A 27,887-nucleotide genomic window follows, 5' to 3' on the forward strand; every position below is an offset into this window, starting at 1 on the left:
GTGGCTCTCCCGGGAGAGGAGCGATGGCTGCGGGTCGGAGCGCGGCTCTCGGAGCATCCCGCTGCACAGCGGCGTGGGGCTGTGCCCAGCGCATCCCTGCCATCCCCCCTCTCCCTCTGGCTGCTGCCGTGCCCCTCGCTGCCACCCCACGCTGCCTAAAGAGTCATCAGTTTCATTTTATTTTAGAGTTTTTTGAGTAAGGATCATATTAATTTTGTTTTGCTTGCATAACCCGGACTGTTATCATCCGACTAATTACTCACATTTTCCTTCAGACAGCAAATGGGAGAGATAAAACTGCAGCAGGTTTATGTGATTTCTGCTTATCAAATTACTGTAATTATTTGAAGAATGGCTTAAAATTGTATGGAGTAATGAATTTAATTATGAGTTTGCAGCGATGCCTTGTGCTGCATGCAGCTTGCAAATGGGCAAGTTTACGAGGAGCTCTCCACAAAGCAGCAGCAGGCGGGATTGCAGCACGCTCCTGGGAAGAGCCTCCAGCACCTCCATACCAAGGGGGGGTGCGGCACTCTGCAGGATGGCTTGACAAATGGGGCTCGTCATTCACCCGATCAGCTCACTTAGTCCAATGCTAATACAAAGCCAGGCAAGACAAAGTGCCGGCAGCCACCTGGCTGTGGCATGCTGCAGCTGGTTGCCTTTGCTGATCTCTCAGCCCCAGGGCGTGCAGGGGACCAGCTCCCTTCCCGGACCTCCACACCCCCGTGTTCAGGAGATCAGCCTGCGGGGAGCTGTCAGGGAAGGCAGCTCAGGCTCTGCTGACAAACCTGTCCCACCAGAGCCGCAGCCTGTTGCAACCTGCTCCAAACATTCCGAGTAGAGTTAGCCATCTCTCCATTCCACACTAGGAACAGCAGATTTTTTTCAGGCCAGCTGGGAGGTGCACAGTGACCTGCCTGACTCCTGTGAGCTTTGGAGCGCATTCTCTGCTCTCAGGATGTCCCCAGACTCTCCAAGGCAATTGATCTTCCCCACCTGCTAGTACTTTTCTTTACACCCTTAGTTCCAGGTGCTCTAGAGATGTGTGTACTGCACTCCAGCCCCTCTTGAGTTTGGCAAACAGGGACATGGCCACTCTCTATCCCCACATCCATAGGGCCAGTTAAACAGCTCCACATTCCTGTGGGCTGCTCCTTGCCTCTTCTGCACAGATGTGGAAACTTTGTGTTTCCTGTTAGTTGAGGTAATGACAGTATTGACTAAAATACCAATGGCAATAACATGATTGTAGGTATAGTGAGATCTAGAGATTGGCAGATAGTTCGGACTGGACAATATTTTTAATGCCTTTTATCATTACATGCTGCTGAGAACTGGATAAACATCTAGAAAGGCTAGTCCAGAAAGGTGCAAATCCGGATGAAATAGTGTCTTTCAGAGCATGATTGTTTAAAAAGCAGGATTGAATTCCTGAGAGACAGCCCAGCAAAAGTGGACCACGCTGACATTCCCAAGAAAACTATCGTGGAGATACACATAGGGCCAATAGAGTGAAGAGATTTGGGCTAGATACAGTTAGGCAGTGGAACAAAAATGCAACCCCAGAGAACCAAAACTGTGTGTATAGGAAGTAGAAAAACTGCTGGAACTTCAGATCTTTGCTGAGATGTTAGTTGATTCATAAAGGATTATTGTTTCATCTGGTGCAACCTGACTGTCATCTTGTTCTGTGTGGCATCTCTCATAACAGGGTTGATAGTTCCGGCTTAGCTACTTAAAATAGCACATATGAAAGGCAAAAGAATAAGTGGCCACCGGAAATCCGATGTCTGAATCCTTTGCAAGGGCAAAATGGCTTAGATATGATGCTCATTAATGGTTCTTAGTCTACAGTGCAATGATTACACTGTTAATTTGGGGAGGTTTTAAATTAAAATAAAGGTAGCCACCTTAAGAGCTTACCAAATTTTGTAAGCGCAAGCCTGCCCTAATTTGAGGCAGAAGCAAAACTGGCCTGGCATGCAAAGACAAGAAGGCATTAGCAGTCAAAATCCTTGTCTGTCTTGACATGTGAATGGGAGTTTGTGTGCAGGATGGAGTTGTACATGATATTATGTCTGTCTAAATGCAAGGTCAAAGCAGATTCTAAATGCTATTGACTTTTCAAAGAGCATGTCACAAGACAAACCTAAATTCTGCATAATCCCTGCAGTTTTATGCAAGTGAGGAAGAAGCACAATGAGGGCGCCAAAAAGAAATGTTGAAGCCATAAACCAGGTGCAATTTTTGGCAGCCTTTCCACAAACCTGCTTAAGGCAGGAAGAAAGAAAAGCCCGCTTTCATTTGGAAAACTCGTAAAGATTTGTGCAAGGAAGGCTGCAATTTGAGTGTGTTGATGGTGGTCATAAATGCAGCTGAGTGAGAGGAGATTGCTGGGTGCAGCCGCCTGCCCCGGGTCTGGCTGGCCGTGACTCGCCGGCTGACCTCCAGCCCTGGCCAGCCCCAAGCAGAGTGTGTGTTTTCTCCTTCCCATACTGATGTGAGCTGCTTCCACAGTTCAGCTGTGGCACAAGCAGAAGAGAATACATTAGGTACCAGAGTGTGAGATTTCATTACCTTTTGTGTTTTTAGCTTTTATAGCTATAAATGTTATTAAATATCATAAAATTGACAAGGTTTCCTTAAGTTCAGCTACAGCACTTTTCCCAATTTGTGCTTAGATGAAAATAGAAGACAGCAAAGCTTGTCCATCGAAAAATGAGAAAATAAGTTATCTTTGATTCTTAAAAGAAGTTTGAAAACATGAAATAAAATTAGCAGTAATATTTTGCCCACAAAGCAGCCTTCAGGAGGGATCTGTATCAGAACAAATAATGGTGGCTGATGTTTTCTTCTCTCAGTCATTTTTAAAGGTCACTTCACGATCAAAATCTACTTGCTAATTTAATTTCTATTCTCAGTGTAAATGTAAGATGATGCTATTATTCTGTTTGCAGGTGGTTTGCAGGGGAGAATCAACCCTTCGTGCTCAATGTGTCACGGTTTGGGTCCCAAGCTTGTGCCTGTGGTGGCTCAGCTTCCCAGGCTGGTAGGGCCCTATTTCCCAGCCCAGGGTTTCTCAGGTGTTTTAATCAGATGGCTCTCTGACCTTTCTGAAAAAATATATTACACTATCCAGTGTGATGTTGCCTCATGGTACCAAATAAAAATTGTATTTTCACATGCTTCATTTATTTTTCTGGTTTTTGCTTGCTACTTGAGTGTGTGGGCAGGCAAACAGTTGATTTGCCATTCTGTAGCAAACCAGGGCTGTTCATAAGCCACAAGTTGAGGGGGAGCTTTCTTGCTCTCCCTGCCTCACATTACCTTAGAGATTTTCTCTGCCTAGCACTTTCCATTATTTTAGGATGCATGTTTCTGTCACAAGGCATGGAATCAGTTATTTTGCTGAGCAGAGTTCAGCAAAAATGAAAGAAAGAGAAGGAACCTAAGAAATGAAATGGTTTGGAGAGTTGTATTAGCTTTTTGTCAAGGACTCAACAGACAGTATGAAACTCTGGATTTTCAGCTCTCCCATGGCAACATTAATGGCTTTTTCTGGGACATTCCCTTCCTGCTTTGTCACGGGGAATGCAGGGGTTCTGTAGAGATCTGCCTCAGGTCTGCTGTGGGGGAAATGTGGTGAAAATCCCAACAGCTGCCTTTCTGTCTGCAATGTGAAGTTTCAAGAGCAGTTAGATCAGATTCCATGGGTTTGTGGTTTCCCTGCCATTTCTGTCTCCTAGAGGAACCCCTGAGATCTCCCAGATGCTGAGCCACGGGTCTGGTCACAAGGAAGTGAGCGTTGTCTGGAGAAGACTGGGACTGTGTTGGTTTTCACTGATAGGATGAGGATCTACTTTGTTTTCCCTCAGGCAGGTCATGAGTCTAAAAACCCCTGTCTGAAAGGAAAAATGGTATTTTCCCAAGGAGTCTGAGCCCCCCGTGATCATCTCCACCATCAGAGACTCCTTGTGCATGGTGTCTCCTCCTGGCATTTTTGTATTTGTTGTTGGCTCAGTAAAAATGAGCAGCTGAGATTCAGCCAGTTCCACTTCTATCCCTGGAAGGAGTATTCTCTTGTCCCAGACAAGCTTGAGGTTGGCACCCATCAGCTCTGCAAATCCCATCTGCGTCTCTAGGGCTGCAGTAGAGTTTGTCCTGCAGTGTCCTGTTGATACTCTGGAAAGGGTTGCACAGTCTTGTTTACTTGCATGAAGGATGCCTAAGGCAGGAGTTCCAGCACTTCTTCTCTAGCTGAATTGTCCTGACACCTGTGGCCTATGCATTGTATAGTGAGCTGGGGAAATAAGGATTTGCATTATTCTTATCTGCAAGGAGACACCTGCCTTTGACACCCTGTAGGAGAGACTTAGAGCGGCCTCTGCTTACACAAAGTTTTGTTTTATGTTAGTGGTTGCAGCTGGGAAAGCCATGCCTCATCTCTTGCTTGTAATTACATCAGTAGAGTGTCTTGGGAGAAGGTTAAATAGTCTTTTGTATATCAAATAAAGCCAGTGAACTTCACTGAAATCATTTAATGAAAACAGTCCTGATTATCTGTATATACTGCTGCGTGGTATTTTAGAAGATCTTAAAGGGAAACGTGGAATTGTTTAAGGCCTCTAAAGACTATAGTGCAGAGGCTATGCAGCAAATGCCTTTATAATCTAGGATCTGAAGTAGGCTTTGAATCCAGTTGTGTTTTTTGCTGTTGTAAAGCATGAGAGATTTTGATACAGTAACTCAGATTTGATACAGAAATTTTTTATTAAGCTTTCTTCATGTACATCAGATTTTAGAGACTGAGCTAAAGGGCTCACTGCACATCAAGGATGGAACTGACTCAAGGACAGAGCTATTAAGGTGTGTAATAATCAAGAGAGGAGAATTAATTGTCTTTAATTTGGCATAAATCCCAGGGACCATAACTTAGGTTATTAGGAATTCAGGACCTATTTCCAATTAGTTATACCCAAGCATGCTCATACATGCAGCTTTGGGAGCCTAATCCATGAATGTGTTAGCACAGCCATGGTTGACATGCTAATAAAGGCCAGCACTGCTGACCCCTCTGTGTGTGGTCACTGCCAGCCGGTGTTTGCCCGGCAGTAAATCAAACTGTGCCACTGCTTTATCGTTTCTGACACCTTGCAGTGAGCAGCTCAGTGGTGTCAGCTGCTTGGGCAGGCTGTGCAGACAAAATCACCTGGGCTGTGCTGCAGCAGGTCAGAGAGGCAGCTGTGCCTTTTACATGCTTTTTTAGTCTTTGAGCTTCTTCCTAAGACATCTGCTCCAGCAAAGCCCGGCTGTCTGCCCTTTAGGTGTATGAAATGTAAATAGTGCAATTGTTATCTGTACCGGAAAATCTGGTCTAACCTGAGCTGGATTAAAGAAAGATGTAGCAACACTTTCCTGAGTTGGCAGCAGCAGCAGCAGCACGTCCTGCGACTGCATGGCTCCAAGGGCAGCACCTGCTGAGAACGTGGGAAAGGATGAGGGACTGCAGCCCTGGCCAGCCAGTCACCCCTGCACATACCTGCATGTCCTGTCCCTCAGCAGGGCTGGCTACTTCATACACACCAGGAAATGAAAAAAACACTGTAATGTCACCCTTATTGTAAAGCTCTGTGTAAACATCAGAGGATTTTAAGGAAATGTGGGCCTGGAGAGTCCTTAGGAGTTGCTAGCTCTTGCAAGCCAGGCTGTGTGTGGCTTCCATCAAAACACCAAACAAGGGCTGGCAGGAGCAGTTGTAGCCAGTGTGTATGTGAGGGGCAGAAGGAAGGATGGTTCAGAGCAAGGGAGACAAACCAATTCATGCACTCAATTCCCCTGTAATCATTTTCTGAGACCTGCAACCCCATGGAGCTTTAGCCCCTGTCTGTCAAATGCTGCCTGCCAATCAGTCAGGAATGAAACAATACTCAGACAGGGCAAGAGCATAACATCCCCTTAATTGCTGTTCTCAGTTTTGCTTATCCTGAACTTTGGCTTTATTGGATGAGTAGATCCTGAGAAGTCCACAGTGGCTAACTTTTCATTATCCCCTTCTGTGATTTCCCAAATAAAAAAGAATAAGAATTAAGGAAATCTCAACAGCTATTGTGAAAACTGCTCCTTCCAGCCACTAATGTACGGAGCTAGTGCAGGGATCTAAAAAAAGCTGGAATGACAATGCAGTTGCAAAATAGCAGGTTGTCTTTAAGACTTCAAGGCCAACAATCTTTCCATTTTCAAGAGGGGAAAAGCCTTTTTAAAGCTTCCCATAATTTAATTTTCCAGCACAGTGAAGCTGAAGCTTGCCAAATCCAGGTATCTGTGTAGCTTTCTTGGTTTGTATTTTGCAGATGTAACATTTTGGGGGGGAAAGGCAGAGACCATATTTAAAGAAAACACAGCCTTCCACCTGGCAAGTCAGAATTCCATGCCACCAAGCTGTGCCACCCTCCTCACTTGCCAGGGAAAAGCAAGGGAAACCCACAATTTCTGCAGTAGTCGTTTCATAAAATGAGTCTTTGACTACCAGCAAATATGTCTAAAGCTAGGGAATTCATTTTCCCTGAACAGCAAAGGAATTTCAGCTGATGTCCTGCATTTGTTTGTATAATGATGAGTACCACTGGGGCCAAGAGGTGCCTTTTTTTGTTTGTTTGTTTGTTTGGTTGGTTGGTTTGTTTTTTGTTTTTTTTGTTCACTTGGTCTTGATGTGATTTCATTGCCAGCTTTCCATTTATCTGTTGTGTGCTCTTTAATTCATGAGGGCCTGCACTGGGGATTTGTTTAAAACCTTGGCTGAAATTGTCAGCCACTCCTTTTATTGCACATCTTTCTGAAAAGATGGGTGTTGTGGCAAAGCAGTAAATAGGATATTGAGCCTCTGCAACACTTGCTATCTGTAAAAAGAAGAGTATGTCCTGTGTTAAAACTCTGAGCAATTACATCATCCCAGCATTAAAAACCATCATGTGTCTGGCAACAATGTCTTACTTGTGTTTGCATGTAGCCATTGGTTTACTGTGGGTTTTTGGCTGTGGGCTTTTCTGCATCCTACTGTCTCTGAAAGGCTGTTAGGGTAACCAGAGTCTCCATCGAAAGTGATGTTGGAGGCAGTAGTTAATGGATTTTCTAGAAAGTGATGGTTTAACATAAGGCATAAATCTCAAAATAAGAGAATATTTCTGTCTTTGGCTCTGGTTAGGGCTTGCTGTGTTTTCCCTTTTATAAAAAGTCAGTGCCCCAGCAAGTGAATAAAGTTATTTACCCAAGATATATTTTGTGATGGAGTATTTTAAAACTTCTGCATGGAAAGCAGTGATGCCATGCCACGGATTTGTTTGGTGTTGAGGTTAAATTAAAGCTCTTTTTACAGTTCTTGAGTGGTTTCCATGCTAGCAGACCCTCTGTGCCTGAGCTGGCTGCAACAGAACAAGTCCACTGAAACTTCACATTTATTGTGTCATTTGAAAATAGAATTTCTCTGAAAAAAAAGGTACTGGAGAAGCTTTATCAGTGTCACAGAGCTACCTTATGTCAATATGTGAATATTTCTTAGAGATGTTTAAAGGTTACTTTCTTTCTGCAAATTCTGCAAAGAAATAATGCTGTGGACTATAAATTTAATTTGTATTTTACTGTATTGGCCTTTAGTGGGACTGGTTCTATGTACTGTTTTGCTAGCTATTTTATATGATTTATGAGCATTTGCTGAAAACACAGTTTGCTACAAGTAAGGCATGGTAGACAGAACCACGTGCATGGGAATCTATAGATAAGGCAGGAAGGGATGGTGCTGGAGGAGGGGTGACAGTAAGGGAAGAGGCAACACAGAGAGAGAGCAGAGCAGGCTGTTGAGTGCCTGCACTGATGCTTTTCAGCTGCTGTCTGCAGATGAGACTTGCTTTTGTAAGAATTGTGTTCATCCTCCTTTCCCACACCCACACACCTTGATTGCTGGCATTGGGAGTCAAACTCCCATGGCATCACAGAGCAACTCCATCCCATAGCTTGGTAATTTTGGAGGTTGATTCCAAGAAGTTTCATTTTAGTCCTTGAGATCAGAGAACAAAAAGGTTTTTCAGGAGGACATTCTTTTTGAGCAGAGGGAATCCTTGTTTTCCTTTAAAGCTCTGGCTGGTTGTGGATGCCAGAAGTGTTTTTGTGCTTTCTCTAACAACTCTCTAGCTCCTCCCCAGTGCATTTCCAGTTTCCATTTCCAAGCTGGGCTACTTTCCAGCCACTCTGTCCCCAGCCTGTAGCTCTGTATGGGATTGTTTTGACCCAAGTGCAGGACCCAGCTCTTGGCCTTGTTGAACCTCATAGTGCTGGTCTTGGCCAGTCAATCCAGCCTGTGCAGATCCTCCCTGTCCTACCCTCCAACAGATGGGCACTTCCACCCAGCCTGGTGTGGTCTGCAGACTGACAGGGTGCCCCAGTCCCTGTGCTGTTTGCTGACTTCCAGTTACCTGGTACCTCAAGGGGCTTTGTTTGGGGATCCTGGGAAGAGTGAAAGACAGCAGGGAGGTCGTTCTCTCCTTTATAAGGCAGCAGTCATTGCTCATCCATGTTGTCTGAATTCCTTCCTTTTTCAGTAGCTTAGATGCAAGGAAAAGCAGCTCTTGTTCTTTCCCATGTTGGAACAATTGCTGGAAGACTTTTTTCAGCAGGACATTTTGTCAAAACACACAACTTGCTCACATCCTTAATCAAAGTTTTTGCTTGAGTCTTGTGCTCAGTGATGCTCTAAGAGGCTGCAATCTTCCCCAGAGAAGGAGAAGTCAGTGGATTGACAATGATGCAACAGGCTGCAGAAACTAAACAAATCAGATTTTAGCAGATCTAGCCCTTTCAGTAGGAGTTAAGTGACCGAAAATCTTGCATTCTGGCCTGTGAAGTGGAAATGAACAGATTTAGTATTCCAGCTGAGTGGCAACAGGAATGCTTTGCTTTAATCTGAAACTTGATGTTAGAAAGCGTGGGAGAGCTCTGCTGTCAGATTAACTCCGTTCTCATGCCCTTTTCCCTGCACTGAACTGCAACCAAACATACATGGATCAAAAGTCAAATGCTCTATTAATTTAACCACACGTTGGATTTAATGGCATATGGTAATGCATTATTGATTGCACATCTTAAAACTGAAAATCTTTATGCTAATAACACCTCACATGAGGGCAGGTAGTATGAAAAATGCAGTGGATTAATAAATGACTTTGACTACAAGTAAGAGCTGGTTGCCATGCTTTTCCTTGTAAAGATTGAAGTTTTGGGTGTGTTTTAGTGGGGGTGTGTTTATATATTCTGTCACAAGGAAACATGCAGTAGCAATATTGTATTGCTGTTGTATTTCTCAGTATAAAATATTAAAAAGCAACGGTGGTTTGAAAACAGTTCTACAGGCAGTTCTATTCAACAGCTGGTACCAACAAATGGCACAGTCCTGCCTGAAAGCACAGCGTGGTCGACTTTTACTGTTCCTTTACTATGGAGTCTTAATAGCTGGCTGCAAAACCCTTCTGAATTCATGCTTTTGAAGAACTTTTGTGAGTTTTTTGAATGCATACTTCCAGCTGATGAGGGTTTTTTTTTGTAGTAGTTACTGAAAGAGCCTAGCCTTATTTATCAGCTGTTGGATATGACCCAGAAATCTCTATTTTTACCTACTTGAAATCATGCTGTAATTTTGAGGGAGGAAATAATTTTTTTTTTTTCTCGCCAAACAAGGATTTTTAAAAGGGTGCTTGCTCAGCCAGAGAGTCTTGCAGATAGGTTCTATTTCTGTGCAAACTCTTCCTCATCCACATTTTTGACATTTCTTGATGTGTAGTTTTTGCTGTGCCATGCACTGAACCCTTAAATGACTATCAGTGCCATACAGTCTAAGCTCTTTTTAGTGCTTCACTAACATGACCAACTAGTTTCTCTGGTCTTTCAGGAAAATGTTTGTTTTGATGTGTCTTTGGCTTTGAGTTGTTTGTGGACACTGCTTTACACTTGTGGCAGAGTAGCAGGGTTGGAGCAGGAGGTCCAGGCTGTTCCTCACATCCTGAGGCTTTGTATCACACTTCCCAGTACTCTGTGAGGCTGTGTCATCAGCTTGGAGAAGCTCTGCCCTGTGGCATAGAGTTTGTTTAGCCTGAGCAGAGAAGCTTCTGCTAGAATCTTCCTTCTGGAGTTCTTAAGTTATTTTAGATATATTTGGTGTCTCAGTCTTGGGAAAACTTGAGTTTAGGACCAAGGCTGCAAGTGTGTCATGAGGAAACCAGAATGGAAAGCCAGCAGAGGTAGCTGGGTTGACAGAAGGATGTTGTGGTAGTAGGGATTTCGTAAATGCCACCTCTGACTGTTGCAATCTAATCTGATCAAGCTGTAAATAATTGTTTTCTTTCAGGATGGGCTGAGGTCTCCTAGTTGGCAGCAGACTCCACAGCTGGCACAATACAGGGCAGAAGTTGTTATTACTTAGGAAGATCCCTAAACTAAGCTGCCACAGTGGGTTGTGGGTGCATACCTTTAATTTGGCCAGGTTTGTGACTTACCTCTGCTCTGAGTCACTTCAGCAGCTGTTAATCATCTTTGTGTTGCCTCTGTCAAGCACAAGGTTATCTGTGAAGGAGAGGGAGGACTTGCCTGTGCAGCAGTGCCAGTGACCGTGGCAGATGTGGGGTGCTCAGCCCTGGCAGGGGCAGTGTGCAGTGACTGTGATACCTTAGCACATGTGTGGAGGGACCGGCACAGGGACTTGGCAGGAGCACACCTGATTCCTCATCAGAGCAAGCTGGGAGGTGCTGCTCTGTCTCACTCTCGGGAGCACCTGCCTCTGCAGAGCCATCCTGCTCCCCTCTGAGATAAACAGGTGCTTGGGAATGGCCACCTACACTACTGAGAAAGCACTGGTAGCTTGTAAAGGGAGATAATTGCTGTCCAGACATGAGAGGACAGTGTCAGCAGTGCCCTTCTGGCACTGGAAGGGTAGCACTGCCTCCATCAAGTGTTTGTGGGCTCATAAGCTCTGGAACAAGCAGGTCCCGTGAGCTCCCACGCTGTGAGCCCCTGGAGCAGGAATCTGCCTGACAGTTTATCCTCTTCTGCCATGTCTAGTCTCGTATTTTCTTGAATTTTCCTTACAGTACTTTCTTTGTTTTGTACTGACTCAGATTCCTTCTTTTGTGAGCTGTTTTGCTGGTGCTGTGATCTTTCTAAGAGATAGCAAATACTTTGTTTACTGTAAGCTCTTGTGCAGTAATTCATGTGGTTACACCGTGAAGCAGAGAAGTCCTTCTGGAGCTCGTTTCCACACCCACCCATTCATCTGTGCCCTTCTCCCCATTTTCAGTACGGCTTCAGCATGTCACGTTGGCATGATGTCACACAAAGCCAGCAGATTTGTCATTGAAAGCCTTGTCATCAATAGATGACTGTTTGTATTTTCTGCTTGCCTGAAACTGTTTTAGACTTACTAACCCGGTAATTAAGACTGTGCTGCCTTTGAAACAGGTTGGTTTCGCTGCCCCACCTTTTCCTTAGGCAATTGCTCGGCAGTGCCAGTGTCGAGGGGGGTGTTCATTGCCTGGATGAGGCTTGGCTCCCGCAGCCAGCTCGCAAAATGCTCTCCGCCCACCACTCCCCGCATGGCCGGTAGCCCAGCACTGGGCAGCCCTTGGAGACCGGGAATTTGGATAATATTTGTGGTGCACCTCTTTAGGGACTTGTGTAAGAAGGATGCAGAAAGAGAGCCTTGCCTCAAAATGGCTGATAAAATTCTCTTAGTGCAGCCTGGGTTGAACCTGAACAGGTTTCCTTATCGTGTAAAGTGGTGCCGTTCTTCTGGGCCAGCTGCTTTTCATTGTCTTTGATAATTGAATAGCTGTGCCGTGTAACCTGTGCTGAAGGAATCAGGGCTGTTTATTCAGCAAACAGATGTCCTGCTTTGTGGTGTGCTTACAATGTTACTGCCTTGCGTCTTTCATTAGTAAATATTGCTGACTATCCTCGCACTGATAATTCTGCGTTTGCAAATGTGTTTCCGTGTCACAAAGGGAGATTTGGAAGCTTGCAAAATGTGCAAAGTAATTCCATTGATCCATCAGGAAAGGGTCTGTCAGTAGACAAGGGTTATCCTGCAACATCCTGTGCTACAGTGCATCAAACCAGCACATCTGGGCAGGATCAGCTCAGCCCTGGTGATGTGAACTGGGTGTGATCCCAGCCTGCCTGGGAATGGGTAAGGAACATGTGAAACAGCTTTTGGTTTGTGTATCCTGCCCCTGTGCAATGCTGACCACAGTCAAACACATTTATCAGAGATCTCTCTGCCCTCAATCCATTTCCTCGCTTGTCCCTAGCACCACACACTCCTGAGTGGTTTCAGATAGCTGACAGAACTGAAAACAAAGCAGCTTTGTGTTTTAATCATCCCTGCCGAGACCCTAAAATTGATGTTGATCTGGAAGTTCCTCAGCTGATGCAGGCTGGCGGCAGCCAGTGGCCCAGATAAGCCATTTCCAGCCCTGTATGGGGATCAGGCCCAGTATCTCACTTGGAAGGAGCTGAAAACACCCCTTCCAGTGGGGCAGTGGTTTTGATAGATTGTGAGAGATTTACCCTCACAGCTGTAGCTGTAATGTATAAAAAAGCTACTTTTTCCTATTTTAAAATTATATTTGGTATCATTTTTTAACTCTCCCTCAGCAGTCTGAACAATTGGACTCATGATAGTAAGCAAGCCTGGCTTTTATAGGAAGAAGAATGTGACAAATAACTCCCATAAACGTGTTTACAGTTTGCACTATCATTTCTAAAATACCATTTCCTACGTTGACACAGAGGAAATAAACAGTGGTAGGGGGAAGGTTTTACAGATGCCAAGTCAGGATATGAACCCCCCCAAAACACAACTGCTTGGCTGCAAGAGCAGTGAGTGCTGTATGGTGTTTGTGCTTGTAGCAATTTGATATTCAGCTCCTCCAACTTTGCTGTCCTGTGAGAGATTACAAGTTTTCAGCAAAATCCTGGGGGTAATCCTGCAGGATTCAGCTGTCAACAGCTGTGCTCACCACAGACTCCTCTGCAGGCCTTTTTTTGCAAGCAGCTGTTATCTACACACCATTCCATGCTGGGGCTGATCCGTGCTTCTTGTAAGACGTAAATTGCAATTGCCTCTGTGTCCTTTATCATCACTTGACACTTTGAATGATGCAGAAAATAAGGACACACCGAGGGGTATGTCTCTCACAGCAGCATCCTCAGGAAAGATAGTTTTCTGGGGAGCTGGGGAACAAGCCATGTAATTGTAGCTGCTCTAAAGGAGGTCTCAGCTCCAGTTTGGGGCTGCGAGAAAGGTTTCTTACCTTAGCTTTTTCCTTAAAGATGAGAAGTGCATAGCACAAAAGAGCTGTGTGAGAGCAGGGGTTAGATTTCTGTCACCTCAGAAAGAAGATTAGCAAAGGGAGCTGTCAAGTGAGAGGAGATATCCTCTGCCCATGCTGTCATGCTAGATGCCAGAGGGACATTCCTGTCTCCTTGGTGACTACTGCTAGCAAGACCTTAGTCTGGTTGTGGATTTTCCAAGTTTCAGTTTGTAACTGCAAAACCCACTCATCTGTTCTTTTCTCTCTTTTTGTTTCCCTCTCCTTTCCTCCTGCTTCTCTATTCCTGCTTTCCTCTGTTATTTCTGCTACTGCTGCTCTAGTCCGTGGAGGCAGCTAGAGCTTGCAGTGCCCCCAAAAATCCCATTGTGCCTAGATTTTGCTTGCTCCAACCTAATGTCTACCTTCTGAAAGTACCTGAAAGCCAGAAATAAAAACTGGTTTCCATGGTGTGCACTTGTGAAAGCAGATTCATAGCCTGTTCTAATGTGCATTGAAGGCACACTGGCTATCCTCAAATAAAACCAAGTGCTGACAGCCTCATTTTCTCAAATAAGAGTATCCTTGTGTTGGCTGGAATAGGAGGTTGGCTGTTACTGACAAGCTCCGTGTGCAGACAAGTTAGTACAGCGAGCAGGGGCTGAGAGGAGCCGAGGCATGACTGAGCCTCATAATTATACCTAGATTAGACTTGTGCCTGAGGGCAAGGCACGGCAAGAGCAGCTCTGAGTGCTGTCGTGGTCTGTAGTGTTTGAACACAGACACATCCCTCCGTCCCAGTGAAGTCAGCAGCGCCAGCCCGGCTGGAACGCAGCCCTGTTATCTCTGCAGGAGTGGTGCTGATGGGGCAGGCGTGGGCTTGTTCTGGGCTGGGCTCTGCGGTGTCACCAGCTCAGGTTTGCTCCAAAGCCACTCTTCTCCAGGAGGGTTTTGGGGGGCTGCCAGAGCCGCACAGTTCTGGGAGACCCGGAGTGGCCGAGGCTCCCCATGTCACGGTGGTACAGGTACAGCTTGGACCACCTCTGGAGAAGGTGCTTGTCCTCCTCATGAGCTAGATCCCTGCATGTTCTGTCCCCTGAAGCTGTCACAGAACTAACAGCAGGTGAACTCCAGCCTCTGGGTGTCTGAGGTGTCATCAGAGACCAGCTGTCAGATTTCCCCAAGCATCTCATCACACAGTGATGTGAGCTGGGACTACAGCCTCCTGGAGTCACACTGCTGCTCTTAAGCACCAGTGCTGCCTCTGTGTTGGATTTACAAGGGTTCAAGCAAGTCCTTGCTTGGTAGATGCAGGCATGTCAGCACTACTTGCTGGAGTTTTGGTGGTTTCAGGCCCCAGGCATGCATGGGAACTGGGCTGTACCAGTACCAGTGCTAGCCCAGGAAACGTGCTGTGGCTCTGACTACGAAGCATGCACCATTTCTCTACTGCTGGGATTTGCCATGATAGTTTTGGGGCTTGTGTTCAGTTAAAAGGGAAAAGACTGTGCACTGCATGAACCTTTTATGGCTGGCTAGTGACTTGGTCTTGCAGAGGTTGGATGGTGTGGGAGCAATGTTGTGTTTAAATTGGAGTGTAGAAAAGGTTTGAGCCAAGAGTTTGTAGTACAGCAGAGGCAACTTTGCTGCTGGGTGTTTGTAATCAGTGTCTCTCTGTTGAATTCAGTGAAGTCAAGGTTAGATGGTGTCATTTCTACTGGTCTGTGGCTCATCACAAACTGCTAATTTTGATTGAACAGTCATTCCAGTGCAGCAGACTGGTCTTGTACCTGTGGATCAGACACTGTGAAGGACTCTCTGGTCTCTCTCCTGTCTGTGGTCAGGGAGCATTGCAGACAGGAAGAGTTTTCTTGCACAAATGCTGGTTTCAGGTTTGCTTTTAGCTGTGTGCTAAGCCTCTTCACAGACTTTGGACAAAGTTAACTGGGTGATACTTAGCTCAGTGCATTCTTTCTAAAATCTTGTGCAAACCAGAGAAGATTGTCAGTGGTAATCATGGTGATTAGATTAGATCACTTCAGGTTTCAGCCTCCCCAGAGTAAACATCTGTTTTCAGTACTCTAAATGGCAAGGCGCTGCACTATAGGCAAACTTGGCCTTAATCCAAGGGACTGTCATTATTTACTGCTTTCTCTATGTATCTTCCTTTGCTTTTAAGACTATACCATGTTGTATTTAAGACTATACCATGTTGTACTTTTCGCATGCCCTTCTTTTGTTTCTTTTCAGCCATGTGGGAGTATACATTGTGGTTGCTCAGTATTGAGTGCTTCTGTTGCTTGCTATTGAATGTTGGTGCTGGTGTCATTCCAGTTAAGCTCTATATACCTTTTGTCTCTGAAAATCAATGGAGAGCAAATTTAAAAAGAACTAGTTTTCATAGTATCTTTCATTTAAAAAAGAAAATAATTCCATTTATGTTTGCTCATGATGAGAGAGGTTTCTCAGGAGGTCGATCTGGGAGACAAAATACAGTTTGTGCTTTTAATAAACATCAGGAACCTTTTTTCCTGTAGAAAACCTTGAATGCTTCATAGTTACTCTCATCTAAATTATATTCCCAGGCATTTTTTTGTTTCTAGCAGATGTTGCTTTGTGCTGCAGTCTTGATTTGCGAACAAGTCAAGGGTCTTAGGAATTCTCTTGAGGTCTTAGGTAGACATCTGCAACATTACCTACCACAGGCCATATTCATGCTGCAGGTGTGGCAGTGGAGGTAGAAGGAAGCACCTGAGATGACCTATTGCTAGTATCTTCCTGTGAGGAATGAGGGGTACAGATGTGCAGTGATAGCAGGAAAAATCAGATTGCAGCAAGTTCAGACTCCTCTGGGACTTGGGAAGATGCTAAGGCCTTGTTTGTTTAAACACTGCAGTGGGCTGGGAGCCTTGCAGAATCGGATTTGCCAAAGAAAAAGTTTGCTTAAGGTTCCTTAAAACAGGGAAAAAAGAAACATACTGAAAATAATTGAGTTTCTAGTGCTTTAAAAGCTTCTTAATGTTCTTCAAGTTCTTTTTTTCTGCGAAAGTATGTTCTTTTGATTGCAGTTCAGGCTTAGCAGAGTACAGTACATCTTGCCACAGAATGAATAAATGAGCTCAGTTCTGCAGCTGCTATAGAATGACGATGTTGGAGCATGCCTTGGCTTATCAGTGAAGGCTGCCTAATGTATTCCACCCAGCCTACCTGAGCGTGCTCTGCAGCAACAAACCCAATTAACTGTTATTCTGCCTCCTGTATGAGCAGTTTCAGCAGTTAAGGGGCTGCTTTGTTTCACAGTATTGTAGTAAGCCATGCCAGAGCATGCACTGGCCATTTCTTGCACGCCTCTGTTGCTCTCTACAGCCCAGAAAATGCACCAGGAGCTTGCCATGGCACAGGCAGCTCATGAGCAGAGTGTAGCTCATTAGCTTTACATTCATTAATTTCTAAAAGCCTTCAGAATCGGATTTGGAGGCATGAGGAAGAAATTTATCCTACCAATATGACAGAATGTTGCTAGTAAAAAAAATAAAATTAAATGGTCCTCTCTGGACCTTTCTAAGGGGTTTTATTGTTTAGTTGTTGTTTTTCAAGATGCCTCAAACTATTTGACTTTGTGTTTGTCTGTTATCTTCAACTCAGTCCTCCCACAAAAAGTCAAATACCTGCTTTTACTGAATTATTAACAACAATGGATGAAGCTTACGTATCAATGAAAATTATGGACGTTTCCCAAGGCAATTGATTTAAATGGAGTTAAATTTAGTGGAAGCTTCTATTGGTGTAATGAATGCTCATTATGGAGCCTAATGTGCTTTAAGGGCTTGATAACCTTCTCAGCAGGGAAGTCAGGCTGCTGTTTTCCAGCAGAGGCACAGATGCTGTGGGGTGGCACTGCTGTCACTGTATCCCTGGGAGTGTTTCTCTTTAACCTTGTGCGGTTTCCCTCTTGCAGAAGACCACCTCCCAGCTGGCTTCCCAACCATAGACATGGGCCCGCAGCTGAAGGTGGTGGAAAAGGCGCGCACAGCCACGATGCTCTGTGCTGCCAGCGGGAACCCCGATCCCGAAATCTCCTGGTTCAAGGACTTCCTGCCCGTGGACACTGCCACCAGCAACGGGCGGATCAAGCAGCTCCGCTCGGGTAAGGTAGCAAAGCAAGTAAGCCTTCCCAGCCTCCTCGCCCTGCCTCCCTGTTCTCCTTACATGCTGCTGTTATTTTTTTCTCTGAAATGCAGTTCTAAACCCAAATGTCAATTTGCTCTGAGCTCGTTTCTTTTACGATGTAAAAACAGTTTTTGGAGCTGATCCTCTCTGGCAGGATATCGTGGCTTGTTAAAAGGAGACATTAGAGTGGACATGCCTTTTGGAACATCACCTGGATATCTTCTTCGATAGACCATCTTGATATTGACCCAAATCCTTGGTAGGCTCAGACATTTCACTGCCAACTCAGTGGGTCTCAGGTATTTTTAATAGGAGCACAGTGCAAATGAGGGTAATGAGATACTGGTTGAGATTTTACAATCAGTGGTCGTATGCAACTTTACTCCTTATACAGACTCTGCAAGACAGTGCTCTGCTTTCTGTTGAGCTCGTTGCCATCCTTACTCTGTGACACCTCGAGAATAAAGAAAAATCTGAAAAGCAGCAATTTTGTGGATTTCAAAGGGAGGTGGACACAGTTTTGAAATACATCATTTCTTTTTTATTCTTTTGTTTGACAAGCCAAATACTGTCTTTTGAAATACAAATGGTTATTTCTTGGGGGTGGCTGAGAAAGCACTCATTTTTGCAAGGAATTCTTGTTTTTCTACTGCACTGTTCAGTCTCCCAGGACTGTAAGGCCCATTAGAGAATTAAAGAAAATAAACGTTGCTTTATTCACTGATGAAGTGGAGCTCCCCAGTGTGAATTAGAGTGGCTGTTTAACAATGCACAGCACGACTACACAGCAGCTTTAGTCTGGGGGAAAAAGCCCCCAGTGCCCTACACAAAGTACAGAAGGGACCAGAGCTGGAACAACTTTGGTCTAGGGAGGTCTCATGCTTAAATATGAGGCAGCCTGCCTTGCCTGGCCACAATTATCTCTGGGCACTCAAGTGCCATTTGTTATGAGTGTTGCTGCCAGGGAATCACCATCTTCTAACCAAGGTGAATGTCTTGAAACATTTCCCCATAGCAGGAGCCTTCTGCATACATTTGATGATGCTTGGATGATAAGTAGGTTTGTACTTGGAGGAGTGGGTAAGTGAGACATCACTCTCAGCAAAAATAGAACCCAGCCTGACACTCCTGATCCCACCTTGATGTACCAGTGAATGCTAATTACACTAATGCATTTATAGTTTATGAGATTTCCCAGTGACCTTTAGCTTATCTCCCCCACAACGTGGTTTAATCTTGATCTGTTTTTGCTGGAAGAAAATATCACACTTGTTAATTATTCTGAGAAGCTTTAGGAAGCAGCAATAGGAAAGTGCACATGAATGTGTTTCACTTCGTAGCTGACTAAATCAGCATCAGAAATTACCATAAATGAGCAGCAAGGCAGCCTCTGATGCACTTGCTGTAGGTTCTTCAGCCTCCTTTTCACAGGCACTTGGCTGCCTCTCTACCAGCTGCTTCACAAGTTTGGTGAGATAGAAAGTTTAAAAACAAACTAGTAAAGCCTGTCACAGTGTCCAAGTTTGGATTCCTATTCACTGTTCTTGAGCAACATCTCAATTGAACATCTCAATTGAATATTTCACCTGGGATTCAGACTCTAGAGCTGGCTGCTTGCGGAAGACACAGTAATTACCAAGGGAGGTGTCAAGGGAACCTTTTAGAAATCAATGAGCAGCACACATCCTCAGACTCACAAAAGAAATTGATTAGCTCTCTAATGTAGTATGGGAGGTTTCTACAGTTCAGTGCAAGAGACTTCCAATTATGAGTTTGAAGTTTTCTTTTCAAGGATCTGGTGCTATGATGCCAGGATTCACCAAGGCTCTGCTCCACCCTGGCCTGAGTGGGGAGCATGAAGTTTGAAGCTTCTCATGGGCCAGAGATTCAACCCCTGTTTTTATTTGTGGCTTTTCCCTTTATTTGTAGTGGACATAAAGTAGGGCCTGCACTTTGAAGTGCCAGAGTCCCACTTAGGCTACTGCAGCACCCTGTATGAGGAATGTGTGGCTTGGGCAGTTTCCCACTCGTTCTGCAAGGTGTTAATTGAGTTCTCCAACCATACACCATAGTTGGGCAGAGTTGTTTTTCAAAGAAAAGAGTATTTAAATAGATACCTCATTATATGGCAGAGTTTAATAGTTTGCAAAGTCTCTGCTCCATTAAGATCATATCTGATAGTCGGGCTGGCATATCTGCATGAATGTCAGTTTATACTATCTCAATCTAAATATACGCTCATTTAATTTCATTTAATTAAAACCCAATAAAAGCAAGACAGATGTAATATAGTTAAAATAGCTGCAGCACATTGTGAGCCCAATACTGTGTATATAATGTCCGACCTTCAGTGAGTACATAATATATTTAGATTTACAAAATATAGGTCACGAAGGTCAAAGCAGCTTTGGAGTCTGGCATAGAGAGGGGGTTGAGGGATGATTCTGTTTCATCAGGCTCCCAGTCTGATACAAATAGTTAGAGGTAAAGAAGCAGCATGTTTGGGAAAGGTGCTCTCTTCAGACAGTCAGTTATGTGGGCTGGCAGTGCTCTGGGGGCTTCAGGCAGGTCTTTGAACTTGCATCCAGTCAGATCATGTGTCCCAGGGGGCTCTGAGCATCAGATTCTGGAGTTCTGTTCATCTTCTGTCAGGGTACTAGAGTTTGTGATTTAAGACATCCAAGGTGTCATCTCAGGCTTTTTTAACCCCAGCAATCTCATGTCTTTGTCGGGAGCAAATGGACAGTTTATAAATCTGCCTTAAAGCCTACTCTCCCTCCTTTAGTAATTATATCTATATGTGTGTATATGCACTTCTCCTGTTACACTTTCTGACAGCATAACTTAATATTTGGAGAGCTTTCTAAACTATTTCTCACCATTGCTTAGGTTTTTCTTTCCAAGTAAAGCCTAATTCTATTACAACTCCAGTTCGTGGGTAGTTTTGCAAGTAAATGTTAGGCTAACTGCTATAGAGATGAGAACACAAATAAATAGAGGGTTTCATCTCTATTTTCCCAGATCAAGGCAAAAGGAAGGTCTCTGACTCATGCTGGTTATGGCAAATTCTCCCTTGTTCATCGTTCTAGTACATCCCACCCGTTGTGGGAAGGCTGCTGTTCTGCAAGTGCAGTGACCCAGGACAACTCCCTGTTCTCCCCCTGGGGTGTGTAGCTTCACTCATTGCCTCTCAGTCAGTGACACAGGATCTGAGGCCAGCTCTGGGCTGGGAAACCTCCCCAGCAATGCTAACACATTTAAAATCTGTTTGGCTGAACTGATTTTAAAACTGTCCAGGCATTGTAGTATTGCAGGTGATGACATGCATGAGTTCTGGCAGCCAGAGTCAATGCTGTATCACTAACCATGTTTGAAAATCAGTTAATGATGTGGTGGAAGCTCACTCAGTATAGATCAGATTGTGCTGATGCTTTACAGTTCTTCTGTACAGATTCTTGGATCAGAAGCTCCTGAGGATTTCAAAGCAACTCAGTTGGAATTCATACTCTCAAAGCTCTTGAATGTCTCCAGTGATTTTCATAGCTGAAGAATCACTCTTCCACCTTGCTTTTCAAAAAACCTATGAGCAAAATGTCAAATTAGAATAAATAGCTATTCTGACTGTTAACATAAGTCTTTGCCTTGTAAGGAAACTCCAGAAATTCAGAAAGCCTTATCTTTCATCTAATAGAAAACTTGGTCTTACAAAAAGTATCATTCTCTTTTAATCACTTTCAATTAACTGAGTTACAGAACCATGCCCTAGATCCTAGTGCGACTTTCAGACAATTAAAGTATTAGAGAGGACTCTGCAGGTGACTTCAGTCACTCTCTGGAAAAAGGAAGGTGCCTCTAACACAGAAGCAGTGGGAGCTGGCTCACCATATCACCTGCTGCATTTGGGCTCTCAGAGTTACCAGCAAGCATTTTCATACAGGCTTGATCCTATCAGTAGAAGCTTGCAAACAAAAGGAATACCTGAGGTGCACAGAGCAAACGTGCAGAAAGAGGTGGTGCCTCTTTGTCCCAGTGAAAAGTGGCTGTGATGTCCATATCCTGCTTCACTGGTAATACCCAGTAGTCAGTATCCAGCAGATGTTCACAGCTTTTAGCAAGGAACAGCTTCTAGTCCAGACATCAGGTAGGCACTGACTTGGGACAAGATGTAAGGACAGCCTAAAAGAATGGAGATTGAGTAGTTTCATCCAAAGGGATCAGGGAACCCACACAAGGATGGATGCTCTCTCAGAAAGGACTGACTAGAAAAGGGTTGAAGCAGTATAGTTGCCAACAGCAGCCAGTTGGCATCTGAACTTTTGTCTCCTGGAAGAACCTAACTGCACACCTGGGTCTTGCTGTGTGAGGAAACTCAGCAGTTGTGGAATACCTTCAAGACTCCATGTGGCTTCTGGTGGCAAATAGTCTTTCACTTTTGAAAAGTTTCCCCATAACATCTGCTAGGAAGTAGCCAAAAAGAGTTCTCTGGGATTCAGTGTTGCACTGCTCTAGTGCTCAGTTGCAGCTAGCATGAGCTTTGGTTTCTCTGCTGATGTTGCTTTGGAGTGATTTTTTGGTGGTTTAGGTTCCTACAAGGAAGTGGTATGTCAGTAATCATGTGGTGAGTTTGTCAGCAGTGTGAAGTCCCTTCTCCACACTGGGAAATACTGACACAAATAACCCCAGGGGTTTTCCAGTGTATCATCCTGTTTTTCCTTGCTTTGGTGTCTGACTGGATGCTTCCAGTACACAAAGAATATCAGGATCAGCACTTGTTCCTGGCTGAGGTGAATGTATGGGGTGTTACTCACTGTCTGTTATTGTGAAGAAGAAATAAACTCTCTTTCCTTATGAATATTTCAAAGCTTTCAAACACAAGGAATTGGGTTTGAATTTTGATCTTGGGGTGCCCTTTGCATAAAGCAGCCTGGTGATCACAGAGCACAGTTGGCCTCAGTAACCATTTGAGTGATGACACCTCCATCACTTGATGGACTCTCTTACGTTGGCACTCTGTGGCCTGTGAGCTGTGATTTGTCCCTTCAAGGGACACCCTAAAAGGACAATAGCCAGAGATGAATCATCATATGATGTGAAGGATAAAGGGATACTTCTGTTTATTCCTTCTGGATGAGGAAATTTTGGGACCAGTAAAAAGGATTGTTCACACTCTGTAATGGTGTCCTCTGAGTGAAAAGTGAATGTCTTAACTTCGCAGAGGTGAGACACACATGGAACAAACACTGCAGTAAATACAACAAGCCTTTGTGCTGCTTCCACAAGGGCTGGATTGCATTCAGAAGCCAGGAGGATTGGGATTTAATGAACGAAAAAATTAGCTGGCCGCATTTAACATTTTAGGGAATCTACTTCAAGTGTGCAGTTACTTCTAGAGCTCTGTATAGACAATTGCATAATAGAGAAGGGGTTGAGCCTCTGCAGGGAGTAGATAAAAAGATTTCCTGCAAATCTTTTCAGTTCTAGGACAGAGCAAGAAACCCTCTTTCAGCCAGATGAGAGGTAAGGAATTCATGTTTCCGGCCCCTTGGGCTCAAAGTTGTTGCACCATTCCCATGGGAAGTGACACATGGTGGTGATGCTTTTCTTAACTCTGAAAATTGGAAGGGATAGGGTGGGGGACACACAATACACCAGATCAGGAATGCCCTAGATCAAGCAAGGCAAAAATATCACTTGGCAAACTTTCCAAACAGGAAAAGAGAAATAACCCTGTTTTCCATGGCTGTGCTATTCCATGCAATTATCTCTGGGTATAGCTGTTCTGTTTAAGGGTAGCAGTAGTTATTAAGATACATAAGTAAGCAGCAGATTATTATTCCAAGAGAGAGATTACCTACAACTTCAGTCACTGCAGGATTTTTCCTAATGCTTCAGTCATCTCTGGATAGAAGAGATTGGAAGATATAACGAGACATAAAGTTAAAATGGGATAATGTCATCTTGGCAGAGGAAAATGCTAAAATGAGTAGTTTGAATTGCACTCCTGCTTCAAAAAAGGGACTCTGCCTAAAGGAAGGGTAGTTAGAAAAGAAAAAGAATAAGTATAAATATTGTAATTACTTTTTAAGAGGCGAGTTAAATGTGCTTAAAATATGCCTTCTTTGTATTTACAGAAATTCTTTTCTGTCTTTCTTTCCCATTGGGTGATCATTGTTGTGGATAATGGAATGAGCTGTAAATCTGAGATACACGACACTCTTGTATGCATACTGGTATTTATTAATCAATACACTGAACATGATTTGACACACTGTGTCCTGTTTAACCCTATTTTTCTGTCTGTTTAAACTCCTCAGTTTTCTTTGGTAAGTGCTTGGTATTCAGATCCTACAAATCTGCATAAAACCAACACATACCATGAACTGCCTACAGATTCAATTTGCATGAATCTCTCCCTTATACTAACAGCCTTCATATGTGCAAATTAAGACCAAGGGGACAAAAGTGGAGATTAGAAGGGTTCCCTTCCAATTTGCCCAGCTGGAGCTTCTCCATCCTGCTTCAGTATTGATTGTACACTGAACTCAAGACACTGACCAGTGGAGCCTCCACTTGCTAAATACCTTGACCTCATAAAATGAACCTTTATAGATTGTTGCAACAGGATAATTCAGCCTTACTCCCAGAGAAGCCCTCCTTATAAGATACTCTTCATTACAGCATGTAAAATTACCTCCAGTGCCTTATAAAGAGGGTAGGGATTCCTTTCTTCTGCTAACATCCAAATTAGACAGGAACAATAGAGGTCTGGCTAGCATGCCATTGTTACATTACCAGAAATCCACTTCATTTTGAAGTATTTCTGTGTGTAAAGTTAATTCTGCGTGACACCAATTTCTTTGCCAGAGGGAACCTGATGCAAGGGTTATGTGAATGTGGAGAATGACTCAAAACTGATTTATTACACTTTCCTCTTAGTTTAATGTGTTTGAGCAAGCAGATTTTGTCCCACTGGTCATTCTAACCTCAAAGCCAAATTGCACCGAGTGCCCGCAACCATGTGCTTTCCACCCGTCCTGCCCAGCACACTCACAGTCCCACAGCCCCAGGACACACCCTCCTTGTTCTGGATGAGGAATGAAAGGGCACTGCACCATCTCCCAGTGTCCTCCATCTCAGCTGCTTCAACAGTGCTGTGGGTGAATGCCAGTGGTGAGGCCAGCCAGCAGTGCCACCTCGGCAGCTTAGTTTGGCCCCTGTTCATGAGGGTGGGGGTTTTAATGGCAAGATGCAGGGCTGGATGCTGCACTCCTGAAAGCAGTAAGCTTTACTAACCTCCTGAGAGTGTCACTCTGACTTTTATTGCACATCAGTTTCTTTTTGTTTATTCCTGTTGCGCTAATACAAATTCTAGCTTTAAAAAAACTTTCTGCTTTTTAGTTATAATTTTTTTCCTTTCCTCTTTGTACTAATGCTTCTCTCTAATCTTATTTGCATTCAAATTACCTCACCAGGTGGTACACCGATCAGAGGTAAGAATGCTGAAATGTGCCTCCAGTTGTCACGTCACTCCATCTCCTGTCTGCCTTGTCCCTTCTCCTCTGGTGTTTCTCATCTCCAGCTTTTACTCTCAGCCCTAACTCTGCTGGTGCTCTCGCTCATCTGCACTCTCCCACTGGTGTGTTTATTTCAGTTGGGTTTTAGCGTGATTTCTTGTAGACCCATCCATTGCAATTTTGCACTGTTGAAAGGGGGTTATTCAATGGAAAGTTTGCAAAAGTTTGGGAGATGCTCCCAGGCCTCCACCACAGGAGAGTTGACATCTCTTGCAGCTCCTGAAAGTCTCTGAACTTCCCACACAGTTGTGGCCTTCTGAGGTCTTGTATCTTGGGGGTTTTAGATGGGTTGCTTTGGTGTAATTGTATGGAGGTAACATTTTCACAAGAGAATAGTCCAGTTCATCTGTGCTGCTGCTGATGGCCATGAAACTAAATGGAAGGAGAAAAATTCTTGAAAGGTTGAGCATATGTGACTCTAGGATAAGGAGCACCTTTGTGTTCCTCATCTTTGTTTCTGAAGTGCACTCACCCTCTAATGTGATGACATAGTGGAGAACCACTGACCCAGACAACCCTTTCTGAGCTGGACATTCTGATGTTGTTTTGCATCATTTAAGTTTATTTTAAGTAGATAAATCAGAAGTGTATCTGGCTGTTGAAGCCCTCATTAATTGAACCCACCCCTGGTTTGACAGCCCAGCCCAGTCCCTGGGTAGTTTTCACAGCCTGTGTGCACCAGTAATGACTTTCCAATTGGAGTGTTGTTTTTTCTAGCCTAAACACTCAAAGCTGTCTCTTTAGATTAACTTTAGCATGTTAATCAGCATTGTGTGCTAAGGCCCTTCTGAATTCTCTTGTGATTTTGGTTACCCCTCTTGATTGACCTCTGGATTTCTTGACAGAATGACTGCTACCTATAAATCAACACAATCTCGTTCGTTCAGTTTTCCCCCTTCTCCCTTTTTCTCCCCCTTTTCCCTGAATCACTGCTGGAAGTTAATAATCTTACTCTTGGAACTGGTTCTGTTGCTGGGTTTAATGTTTTCAGCTCCTGTTAAGTGATTTTAGAGTAAATGTGAATTGCTGTTTGATATGTATTTGCATTAAGTTGCCTTTGTAGCAAATTGGGTCAGGGAAGAAGACTGCAAACCTTATTTTTATATGAATGGGCTTATATATCTGTCATTCCACCCTTTGGAACACTGGAGATTGACAGCTGTAATGTTACAAACTCCTTAAAACTATTTCTTCATCTCCTTTTCCTACTGCAAATGCTAAAATGAAGTGACAGATGGGATGCTAACTCGCCATCCGCTCTGAGCTGCCGGCCGAGCACGCTGAGTGTGCAGCCATCCCAGGGCCTCCCCTGCTTGCTGCATGCCCTTCTAGCTGATGACATTAGTGACTCAGCACCAGAACCACATGGATGCTCCATACGTCCTGCTTGGGAACCGATGGCATCTCTGTGAAAAGAACCATCCATCTCATAAAACATAAGTTTCCCGCACCCCCACCCCTTCCCACCCCCGTTTGAGTCCTGATGAGGTATTTTAAGAGTGTTCTTGACATTATTTAAAATATATGTGTCCTGTTTGAATGTCAAAGATGACATTTTTGTGAGAGCAAACAGAAGCCACGTGCTGCTCTCTGGCTTCTCCTAGAGGATTTCTGTCAGCCTGATGCCTTTTATTTAAAATAGAGGTCATTGAATTTCTAAAGATAACGACAGATTAGATGAAAGTGCTTTTATGATGGTGAGGTTGTGTCCATGTAGAAGTGACTGTTCTGCCATGTTCTATACCCAGCTGCACTCTTGTTCCTCATTAAGGTAAGTTTGATGCTTTGGAATCCATTAATTTGGTCTGAAAGGAAGGGTGAACTAATTACTCTTAATTGAACCCTTTTGGTAATAATGTTCGGGGGGAAAGGGGTGGTTTTGGTTTAATTTCATTGCTGCTGTGACTGTGTTGCTAGGAGTTGTGTATCTGGAGTTCTTGGAATGCTATCCAAGACATTTCTGTCAGAGCAGCAGCAAACCCACCTGGAGGGGCCAGCACATGGTTAGACAGAGGATGACCTGAGATATTCTACCATGCTCCCCTCCAAACAGGAAGAGGTTTTTATCTCTGAACAAACTCTTTTGACCTTACCCACACAGATTTGGTCCTTTCTGTCCAAGACATCTCTGGCTTCCCTGAAATGGGAGGAACTCCCATCCATAATTCAGAATTTCCATTTGTGGCTTCACTCTCTATCCCTATGGGACTGCCCCAGATAGTAATTTAATCTTGAAATCCCTGTCTGTTCATCAGAAGGACATACAGCTGGTGAATGCCTGTCAGATTAGGCAAGACCTGGCTTCTTAAGGTAACCCACAGATAGTATCATCAAATCCATGTTTAAGCAAGTTCTGTCCCATTTGTATTTTGAAAGTAGAATATAAGATGTTCATTTGCAGAATTTCTCTGCAATTTAACTCACTCAACCTCTTGTAAAACCTGGCTGCATTTTCCTGCTCTGGGCTGTTAAGAGAGAGCAGAATGCAGTTGTGTTTCTAGTGGGTGTTGAACTGAGCAGGCACTAGATTGGATGCACATGAGGAGGTGAAGAAATATCATCATCTCAGGCATTATCCCTTTCCAGTCAGATTTATTTGTTACTTTTCTGTCACCACAGGAAATATCAGAGGTTCCTATACATAAGAGTATTTCTTCCTTGCAGACGTCAGCGTAGCAGAGGTCTGTCTGAATTAACTTTAGATCAGCTCACTTGGGTGTCAGAAGCTGTCTGGGAAGCCAGGTAAACACCTGCACTGACTTCTGTGTAGCTGTAGCTAAACCTGTGCCAGTCC

At 44.1% G+C, this 27,887-nt stretch overlaps 1 protein-coding gene across 5 annotated transcripts in view; it reads left to right on the forward strand.

Annotated features, from left to right (window-relative positions):
* Window positions 1-27,887, forward strand: part of PTPRF (protein tyrosine phosphatase receptor type F) — a 369,892-nt gene that overhangs the window by 246,476 nt on the left and 95,529 nt on the right. For all 5 annotated transcript variants that reach the window (XM_056497305.1, XM_056497306.1, XM_056497308.1 and 2 more), the window contains one exon: window positions 17,308-17,496. In XM_056497305.1, the coding sequence (XP_056353280.1) occupies window positions 17,308-17,496 (189 nt within the window). The remainder of the gene's footprint in view (window positions 1-17,307; window positions 17,497-27,887) is intronic.

Source organism: Oenanthe melanoleuca, chromosome 8, assembly GCF_029582105.1.
Source record: "Oenanthe melanoleuca isolate GR-GAL-2019-014 chromosome 8, OMel1.0, whole genome shotgun sequence".
Taxonomy (NCBI): domain Eukaryota; kingdom Metazoa; phylum Chordata; class Aves; order Passeriformes; family Muscicapidae; genus Oenanthe; species Oenanthe melanoleuca.